The sequence below is a fragment of the Onychomys torridus genome, chromosome 21 (genome assembly GCF_903995425.1).
Source record: "Onychomys torridus chromosome 21, mOncTor1.1, whole genome shotgun sequence".
NCBI classification, from domain to species: Eukaryota; Metazoa; Chordata; class Mammalia; order Rodentia; family Cricetidae; genus Onychomys; species Onychomys torridus.
The window spans coordinates 43,528,202-43,539,049 of NC_050463.1; the positions used below are offsets into that span (position 1 = coordinate 43,528,202).

General features: G+C 47.1%; 1 protein-coding gene across 2 annotated transcripts in view; it reads left to right on the forward strand.

Moving 5' to 3' along the window:
• Positions 1–10,456, forward strand: part of Nbas (NBAS subunit of NRZ tethering complex) — a 288,955-nt gene extending 278,499 nt beyond the window's left edge. For both annotated transcript variants that reach the window (XM_036170649.1, XM_036170651.1), the window contains exons 52-53: positions 100–228; positions 10,028–10,456. In XM_036170649.1, coding sequence (XP_036026542.1) covers positions 100–228; positions 10,028–10,297 — 399 coding nt within the window. In that variant the 3' untranslated portion in view covers positions 10,298–10,456. The remainder of the gene's footprint in view (positions 1–99; positions 229–10,027) is intronic.
• The last annotated feature ends 392 nt before the right edge of the window (positions 10,457–10,848 follow it).

The following is a 10,848-nucleotide window of genomic DNA, read 5'->3' on the forward strand; positions in this document are numbered from 1 at the left end:
ACACACACAGTAGCAGAGGCGTGTAAAGGTGCATCCGGAGGATGCAACACAGGCTTGCACTGTTTCCCTGAGTGGAACTCACCTCCTCCCTGATTCTAGGCTGTGAAGGAGCTGAGCCTGCTGCTGCTGCACGAGTCCCTCCTGCTGCCGTCACTGAAGCTGCTCTTGGAGAGTGGAGATGAGACACTGCAGGCCATGGCCCTGGAGCAAATCTCAGCTGTCACTAAGGTACACCCCACCGAATCACTACTGTTCTTGTTTCAAAAGTGAATGGAGTGCATTTATCCTCATTAACAAGAGCCGTGACTAATCCCCAGCTACTTCATAGACAGTATCTCTGACTATGGCAGCCACCTCTGTTCAATCCAGGCAGTGTGCACTTGGACTCATAGGCAGTCACTGAGCCTCCCCCATGAACCGGACATACGGAACAAAACATTTCCGCAGAGAAATAGCATCTCAGTGGCATGAACCAGCAGCCCAGGCGCCTTCCACTTGAGATCTGGGTCTGGGAAATTTGCCCCGGCTTGAGGCTGGTTTCCATCTCCCAGGTTGTACGTGGTAGATGCTCACAGACAGAAGCATTTTCCAGCAGCCACACTGCCGCCATCTGAAGTCCAGAGCTGCCGTCCTCTGGAACCGGAGCCTCAGCGGAAGCAGGGTTTGGGCTTGAAGACAGACGTGCTTACGTTATGTTTAGAGATTTCTCCACAAGGCTGCTTGTCTCGTGATGTCCGAGAAAAGCAGTGATCTCTTCATTTTTTAAGATGTACAGTTTCCTCAGGCTGTGGTGTAGCAAATTCATATGGCATGATCCTTCCCAAACCCTCCTGTGCAGACATCCTTGTTTCATGTGGGTATTGTGTGCACATTCATGTACACACATGTACACACAGACACAGAAGCAAGTGTACTCTGTATGATTTTACTCTCCTTGCTAGCTCCCTATGAACACAGTGTCTTCTGGGAACCATAGAGAAGGGCAGTTCTAGAACAGAGATCTGTGCTGGCTACAGAAGACAGCTAAGAAATAGATGAAAAGATGTCATTGATAAACGTTTTGTTAATGACAAAACTCAGAATGTTACGTGAATTGGATTTGGCAACAGTCCTTGGAGATCCATTGCCTTCTGTCAGCTGTCTTCTTTAAGTACTGTAGGCGTGTCTACAGAGACTTTGGAATGATTGCTGTTATCACTGATGCTGGCAGGACCTTTTGGGATGCCAGACTGAAGTACTTAAGGGGTTGGTCTATTGGTAGCCCCCTGGCTCCCCACTGATGGGAATGTTTCATGGTTTTGTAACTTCATAAGAATTGGGAATTATGCTGGGCGGTGGTGGCGCACGCCTTTAATCCCAGCACCCGGGAGGCAGAGCCAGGTGGATCTTTGTGAGTTTGAGGCCAGCCTGGTGTACAGAGTGAGATCCAGGACAGGCATGAAAAACTACACAGAGAAACCCTGTCTCAAAAAACCAAAAATCAAAGAATTAGTAATTAGAGTTGAGTTTTTTCTTAGCCTGTTTTTTCTTGTAAACCCAGGAGATGAAGAACAGAGATGGATCTGAACAAAACCAGACTGTGATTCTCCAACATGTTCTCCCCCTCAACTAGCCTAGACCCTGTTGAGGTATTCTCTCTAAGATCTCTCAGAGAATAAGACAGTGACGGATTATCCTGGCCTCTCCATCTTCACCCTTCTCCTGTTACACTCCTGGTTAGAACCCCATCTCTCATTGTAAAAATTCTTCCTCTCAGATGCATTTGTCAGAACTGTGACTAGAGCAGGGACCCCAAACTACTAAGTCCTTCAGCACCCCACTGTCCGAGTGGGAAAGTAAATGAGAACTAAATGCCACTAGTGGGCCTCCGTGAGAAGGTCCTCGGAGCTTGTGCATTGCTGCCTCACGCTAAGACTCTAAACTGAAGACTGCTCTGGGCACTGTGGGCAGCCGGCCTGGGGCCGTGAAGCCAGGACCAGCCAGCTGTGCCCTCAGGCTTGAAACGAAAAGCCGCAAGTCTAAACTGCTTACGTGTCTCACTCACTCACTATGTGGAGACACTCACGTTTAGAAATCCAGGGACGAGAGTCTACCTTAAGGTGAGTGTCTATTAGGACAGCCTGCATCCTTAGACATGTTACCTGCTCTGAAAAGCTAAAATCTAATAGACTCTCTCACTTTGAATTGTTAAAGATTTTTTTTAGGTTCAGTTGTAGGAAATGAACAGTAAGGTCTCTGGTGCTCGTTACCCATCTTTCCCAAGGTAAAATCTGGTGTAACTACGGTAATCATGACCGAGATTGTAAGCATTGCCATGGCCTATTGACCTTTTTCATAGTTCACCAGTATTCCCCCCTTGTGTATGTCTGGTTCTGTGACACTGTGGCAGGTGGATCTCCTGTGAGAACTGCAGTCATGAATCATGGTGTCCTGGTGACACAGGTCTTCATTCTGTCCTCTGAAGCCTCAGAAACCTTGGCAACATAGTCTGGTCTTCATCTCTGTGATTTTGTTGTTTCAAGAGGTCTGGATAAATGAATGTGTAATTACTATAGTCTGTCATTGTTCTCTAACACCGGGGAAGGGTCAGCTCATACATCCCCCAGAGAAGGGTGTCAGCAGGCCGGGCTGTGTGCTGCTGGCCAGCTGTTTGTAAATCATCCCTGGTTGCTGAGTGAGAACGAGAAAGCCTGTGCTGCTTTTTGTGGTTCTTTCCTTGACACACAGGCTGCCCACAGTAGGGGCTAAGGTTCATCAATATCTTTAGTTTTCCCCTTATTGGTTGTTGATCGTAGTTCGTGTTGGCATTAAAAAAATAACATCTGGCAAAGGGATCCTCTGACAGCAATTGGTCCACACGGTGCACAGATCTGAAAGGAGAAATGCCCGCACTTGTTTGCTGGTAGCGTGTATTATTTCGCTGTTCATTATCAGATGCTGACAGCTTTACAGCTCCTTGCAGTTACAGGGAAGGCGCTTAAGTGCTGCTGCGGAGCTGGCTGCAGCTTTCCCTTCAATGGCAGGACCCCCTTCTCCCTCTAAGCGCTGCTGGAATGGCATACCTCTAGTCTTTTGCGTGAGACCTTATACAGATAGGCAGAAGGCTCGCTCCTGGGTGGGAAACAATCTTTCCTGACATGGTATTGTCAATGACTAGCCAAAGCCTTTTGTGATAGTCTGCTGGGTGACTTCTCCGTCAGTCTTGGTGGTATGAGAGCTTGCTCACAGTACAGCACTGGCCAAGAAGGCTGTTGCTTGCCATGCTTGAAGTTGATTTCTAGGTTCTCTCTATTCAGGTCAGAATCTGCAAACACATTTCAGCAAAGTTAGCAGACGTATTTTACTAGTCTTGTGGACTGAAATCTTCTCTGTTTACTATTCCAGATGCCTGGTGGCTCCTGCCCCTCACTGTGACCTCCTCTGGTGTCCCTCTGTTTCCCAGACCACCTCCCAGACCCCTAGTGTAAAGCAGTATTTCTGACCGTACCGAGGGCCTCCCTCCCTTAAGGGCGACTATGTCCCTCAGGTCCCACTTGCTGCAGATGTGACAATAAGAACATTCCCCATCTCCTCCACAGCGCTTCACCACTTAACGGTCTGGGAAGTGTTGTTCCGCTTTCACAGGTGAGACACTGAGTCACACAGCCAGTGAGCGGCCAGACCTAGCGTTGAAAGTCATGCTAAGTCATTCTGCCATGTAAGTTACCTCCAAAGAAACGAGATTGTGGATTGGCCCTGATGTGTACACATGTCAGCACTGAAAAAGAGGAGAGCAGAGCTGCCCCTGAGTCACCCAGCTGGGCTTGGTTTGTAAGCCTCGCATTCACTGCAAGGGATGGACCAATTCCCTACCGCAGGGCACTGCGCCATTGGGAGCCCCCTAAACAAGGCTTACACCCTTTATCATGTGCACATGGACCTTAGTCCTGCCCTGGGGAGTGACTCCGTGATTCAGAGTGAGTGGGACCCTCTTCCCATGGCAGTCCTTCCCAGGCCTAGCCAGTGTGACGCTTTCATCTCAGCATCGAGGCCCCTGTCCTGAGACAAGTGTCTGAGCTCTAGGGAGGACCTTTAAAGTGCTCAGAAGAGCCTTTGTGGGTCGTGAGCTCCATTCAGACCAAGGATCCCACCTCTCTTTGTCCCCTCTAATGCCTCAGTTTCTCCCTAGGAGGAGTCCTTTTCATGCTCTGCCATTGCCTCCTGCAGCCCCACCTCAGGCTCGCACACTTCCCTTCCTGTTCTGCTGTATTGCCATAGCAGGTACAGGGTGAGGGCTTCATGACCTGCTCTGCGTCTGCAGAGCCCCTCTTTGGGGCTGACCCTAACGTCAGATTTTTGGGTTTGGGTTTGGGTTTAGGTTTTTCTTCTCAAAGTGTTTTCAGAACAGTTTAGTTGAGTGGTCCAGTGATGCCAGTGACCGAGGGAGCACTTTCTTCCAGCTCTGCGGTGGGGCCATCTTTGCTCAGAAATGTGGACATGTGGACTCCCGCGTCAACACAGAAGTCCCAGCACTGTTCCTTTCTCACAGTCATCCTTTTCAGCTGTGCGGCTGTCTTGATGATAGCGTCTGCAGCAGCAGCATCTCACAGGGCCTGGCTGTGGCCTCCTGTGCCGGAAAGCTGGTTCCCTCCTGTTTGAACCTATTTGACTTCTGAGCAGCCAGTCTTGGGCAGCACTAGTGTTTAGTTGACCTATGTTGTAGACAGGAGTACTGCACGCCTATGTGCTCAGCCCGATGCTGTGTAAAGAGTGAAGACATTTATTTGCAGGACATATGTAAAGATGAAATGAGACATCATCACTCTTTAAATGAGGTGTCTCTGGGACAGAATGAGTCAGGAACAGCAGTGAATTGGGGCCCAAAGTCTGGCGCCCGACTCTGTTCACAGCCACGACCAGGCTGGAGTTTTCAAAGGTCCTCTCCCCGGGTTGCTAGACCATAAACCAGATTTCTTGGCCAGAGTGTGTTAGATGTTCTGCCGGAGGGAGAACTCTTGGTCTGCTGAGGAAGTGGAGTCGGAATGCCATGTTCAAATACAGGATCCGACATCATCCTGCATGCATTTTCATTTGAAGTATACACTTGTCTTGCTCTTTTCTCTCTCTGCAATTGTAGGTTAATATTTTCATAACTTATGAAGTATGAGTGTTATGTGAGAAAGAGGTAAATGTCCTCCCTAAAGTAATGATCTTCAGAGCCACCGAGATGAAGCCCTGTGCAGACAGATGCTGCTGCTGGAGTACAGCTTACCTCCTTGCTGCAACTACTCTTGCCTTGATGGAGATCCAAAAAATCAAGGCTTTCCTTCAGAGAAGGCTCGTTAGGTATTGTTGAGAAAGGAACTAGAGATAACTTTAATGGTTAGAAGACAGCAGTACTCTGCATCTACATCTATACATTTCTTCCCCAAGATCTGCAGAGTTTTATTTAGCCTCAAAAACCGACCACCAACATGAACACACAGAAGAGAGATGAGTCTTTCCCCTTCTAGAAAATTCCTCATTCCCATTTGTCTGCTCTAATAGCTGCAGCTGAACTGCACACCAGGCCCTGTGCAAAGCACATGGGAGCTTGTGTTCCTGTCAGGCCTGGACACAGTGCCTTTCTCATAGGAAAGTGGTGTTCAGAGAGATTGCTTTTGTAAGGCCTTGTAGATGTTTAGTAATGGACCCAGGGCTAGAAATGATCTCTAACTCAAAGGACTGTCTCTACTCTTAAGTCATTTGTTTAGTGGGAAATCAACTAACCCTTCCAGACTTTTGCATGCTTATATCACAGCCAAACTGAGACCCAGAACAATGGACTGTATTTTTCCCTTTGAGCCCTTACTATGCCAGTTAAGCCACGAGGAAGGATATATGATTTTCTGAGGCTCTGTACCAAAGACGAAGTCAATTCCTAGAGAACTTAGGACTCATACTAAACCTATTTTAAAAGTCAGAAAATTGTATACAAACACTTCCTTGAGAACTTAAAACTTAAATTTTAAAGCAGCTAAAGAAATTATAAGACAATAACTGATTTCCCAACAATACAAAATATAAAATCTCTATCTCTGTATCAAAATATAACAAATGCAGAATTACAAACAGTAAGACAAAGTGTCCATTATAGTGAAGCCAGGGTCGAGAGAGACAAAGACCTCCCAGTTCTCCATCAGCAACAGCAACAAATGGTGATAGGAAGTACGTGGGGGGAATTCAATTCTGTAAACACTTGAATCCAGAATAAAGCAGCTGTGAGTACCATTGCCTAGCTCCTGAGTTAACACATTGTTTTATTTCATGCCAACTGCTAACACACCCGCATGATACCACCTCTCCTGTGACCTGGCCGTTTGTCCCACTTACATACTTTAGATAGGTTAGGCACATATCCATAACAGAAAAGGGTCCAGGCATCACATACAGTTCCCCAGGCTGGACGACCTCAATAGCAGAGCCTGCTTTTCTTACAGTTCTGGAGATGAGCAGTCTGAAGTCAGGATGATGGCCAGCTGGTTTTCCTCTGAGGCCTCTCTCTTTGTCGGGAGGTGGCTGTTGTTGGACATGTCACTCCCAGCTTGTGTGTGTGTGTGTGTGTGTGTGTCCTCAGCATTGGCTCTTCAACTCCTAGTTGAAGAGGAGTAAAGCCCACCATGGTGCCTTCCGCTCACCCTTCGCCTTTATCACCCCTTGGGAGGCCCAGTCTCCAACTAAACCTGCTCACTGCCTGCAGTCCTGCGGTAGAGACTGGGCACCTGTGCAGTTTTAGAATGCGGAAAAAGGGCACAACACAGTTCACCTCAATACTATTTCTCCTAGAGATTTATAGTATGGGAAAAATAAATAAAGAAGAAATATGTGCATGAAAAGTACCCATTGTACTTTCAATAATCTGTGTTTAAAACAGCTGAAAATTTACAGCAGAATTAAATAGTGGTGACATCTTTTCAATAGTCTATTTTGCAGCCATTAAAAATTTTGGAAATAAAAATATGGAAACCATAAAACCATTCTTAGAACTCATAGTATTATTGAGAAGACTAATGTCCCATGGTCCCTTGTGAAAAGACTGTCAGTTCACAGCTCCTGGAAGGGAGTGTGGGCACAGTCTTGCTCTCCTGTGATCCTGGAGGACTGATTTCTTTTCCAGAGTGTTTTTGTTTCCTTTTGTTTTCTAATTTCAAGGATAAGAAGTGGTTGGGATACATAAGGTAGAGAAGCAGAATCTGCTGTCTGTAGTAGGCAGCACCAGATCATTCAAAGCTTGTTAGAATTTGAGACAAAAGCTTTCTGAGGCCTAACAAGTGAACACAATGTGGTTAGTGCCTAGAGTATCGTGGGCAGTGTGGAGTAAAGAGTCTGGCTGGGATGCGCTGATAAAAGACAACCAGGCGTGTGGAGAGGCGCCGACCTAAGGCTATGGCTGCTCGTTCCCTTTCTGGCCGGCACACTTCTCTTTGAAGTAGTTAGAATGGACCAGACAAAAGCTATCTGTCATTACTCTTTACTGTAAGTGTGTGTGAGGGTACATACACTCCAGAGCACAGTGTGGAGGTCACAGCACAACTTTTGGGAAGCCACCAGGCATGGAACCGAGGTCATCAGGTTTGGGAAGCAAGCCATCACCCCTGAGCCATCTCACCACCCCTCCCCCTTTTCTGCTTTTCAATATGGCCCTGAGCACACTATGTAACCCAGGCTGGCCTTGAGCGTCTCATGTTTCTGTCTCCCAAGAGCTGGAATTGCAGACTCAAGCCAAAATGCTCAGCTTTTGTTTGTTTGTTTGTTTACTTTTTCATTCTGTGTTTTGTTCCAGATGTGTACAGAATAATTGTCTGTACAGTGTTTTCCTTGCAAATCACAATTTTGAAGCCATTCTGTGCTTCTACCCAGAGAGGCAAGAGCAGAAGCCCCCAAGCCTTTCCCCACTCTCTGCCCATGACTCTTGGTCTTGGCTCTGTCTTTTCGTGGGGGCGTCTTAGTGAGGAACACTGTCCTTGAGTAGGCCTCTCCTCCTCCTGTTCTCTCCCTACCAGGCTGTGGGCAGCTCCCAGGAAGGCTGGGTTCCACTTACCAGAAAGAAGTAAGTGTGATGGGTATCAGGTCCACGAGCAGCTCAGAAGGACCAGCTTTAGCAGGGGAATTCTCTCTTCCTTCCACTGGAACAGAAGGAAACCCAGAACATACAAACTCAGAGCTGAGCTGCTAACACAGACTTATCGCGAAGCGCCCACACAATGTTCATCTATTCCATCAGGACGCCACAACCATAGCAGAGTCCTGTGGGAGCAGAGAACGTTTCTCTGGAGATGTGCATATGGTGGGAGGTGCATGCACGAGCTCCATGGGATTAAGATTCTTGCTTGACAAGTGTGAAAAGCAGGGTTGGGCTTGGGCAGGGTGGGGCGGGGTATAGAAACCATTAAATATTTTCCTAGGTCAAAGGTGTTTGTGTAAGAATTTGGGAAGCACAAGCCAGATGTGGTAGTTTGTACCTGTAACCCCAGCGCTCCAGAGGCTGAGATAAGAAGGTGGCTACGAGTCCAGCTTTAGGCCAGCTTGAGCTCCATGTGAGACTCTGCCTCAAAACAAGTGTGTGAAATGAGAAGCCAGAGAAAGAGCCCTGAGGATATGGAGATGCATGGATAGCAGCATCCAGTGCCCTAGGGATCGATTTGCTGCCAAGATAAGATCTTTATCACATACTTAGACAGTTTATAAAGCTGTCACAACCGTTTACTGAAGTCAGCTCATTTGGCCATTTAACCAATGTGAACTTCACTGGGTAGTGAAATAGAAAACCTATTAAACCCTTGTGCCCTCCATCCTTCCCATCCCCTTCAGTAGGGGAAGCAGACAGGTCACCATAGCATAGCATGGGGAGGTGTGTATCAGGTGTACAGGGAGTTTGGAGGAAGGAGCAATGAGCCTGGCTAACAGCTTCAGAAAAGGTCACAAGAAAGTGGCCCTGGAGCTGATATTTATGTTGGGCTATGAACGATCCTGACACACTGTCGATGCCTGCTTTCAGTCTTTGCTCCAGAAGACAGTGTCCGTCCTCCTCTTTAGTACCTACTCTTCTTCATAATAGGCAGGAAGAGCATACTCAGTAGGGTTTTGTGATATCGTTGATCTAATTAATTAATTAATTGACTTTGGAATGCCACATCATTTTTGAGGTCCATACACCCCCAGTTAAAACATGCCAGGACAGCAAACAGAACCTGCCAAGCAGCTGTCTCCTGATGCCTGATGGCAGTGATGATTTCTGATACACTGTCTATATTGACTCAATTCCTTGCAAGACAGAATAATAATCCAAAACAGAAAAAAAAAAAAAAATTAAACAAAGTGGCCAAGCTGTGGAGAACCATGTGTGGATGTGAAAGAGGAGACCTGTGTCTTCCACAGGCTTCAGTGAGAACAGCTTCAGCCCACTGTTTGTTAGTATGTTCCTGCTCACTCTGACGAGAGCAGGAAGAAAGGCTTTCTTACCCTGAAAAGATTTGTCTTCATGTGGCTCTGCATTTAAGAGAGAATTGGGGTTAAAGAGCATAGGTGAAAAGACAAAGGAATGGTAAATGTGGTTGTTCTGAGCTCGGACTTGGACGTCAAGATGTGGCTCTACCACCTACACAATATTAAGCAAACATTTCTTGCACCTTAATTCCCTTATGTTTGAACTGAGACATGAAAGTGCAGGTTTCCCAGGCTGAACTGGAAGGGGCTCCTGGAAGTGCTGCTTCTGCAACATTAAACACCATGTGTGGCTCAGTGTGTGCCTGGTGGAATGGCCAGGGCTCCAGCAAGGGTCTGGTACATTGTCTCCTTGTGCTGAAAGGAAGCCTTGTCCATTGTCCCTCTCTGACCTCTGCGATGCTCAGTTCCTCCTTGCACTGTTTGGGGTAGGTTGTCTTCAGCTGGACAGATGTGCATACTACTGAAGGCCAGCAGACTACCCCTGACAACCTCATGGGGAACACAGGGAATTATGGGAGAAAAGGATGCAAATGCCCACTCACAGTTTTCTTATTTCTTGAAGGTGGATGACTCCAACTGTGACCAGGAGCTGCTTGCCCTGCTCGTGGATGCCAGGCTGTTGGTGAAATGTGTCTCCACACCCTTCTATCCACATATTGTTGGTCACCTTGTGGCCACCAACCAGCAAGGACTCTGGGATGCAGAGGAACTGGCTAGACACCTGCAGGAGGCCGGCCATGAAGTCGAAGCTGGGTCACTCCTGCTGGCTGTGCAGGGGACTCACCGGGCCTTCAGAACTTTCAACACTGCCCTCAGCGCAGTGAGGCAGTAGGTGTGAGCACAAGGACCCATGGCACAGGAGAGAGCGTTGGACCCTGAAGCAGGATGTGTAGCAGTTAATTGTTCTCAGCATTTCTAACAGTCACAAATAAAGGCGTATACAAATGCCCTCTCAGTACTTTCTTCCTCACACTGATGGGTTAGCATACTCTGTTATCACTGTTGATTCCTTTTTCTTTCTTTCTTTCTTTCTTTCTTTCTTTCTTTCTTTCTTTCTTTCTTTCTTTTTTTTTTTTTGCCTTTTGCCTTTTGCCTTTTCTGGGGAGAACACATTAACTGAATCTGAGTCTGTAGCTCAGAAGATTGGAAATGGTGGCATGTTGTGTGAGAGAGTGGCTTACCCAGTGGTGTGGCCAGATGCCATAGGCTGAAGGAGTAATAGTCCTGTGTTCAAGGCTCAAGATAGTTCTTGTGGCCTCAGGCTGAGTACTCTACCTCCCCAAACCTTGAATCGGTCATATAAAAATCATTGTTATATTATATAGCTAACAAAGGTATTGAGCATTGTATGAGGGTCCCACCAGCCAGCTCCCAAATAATGAC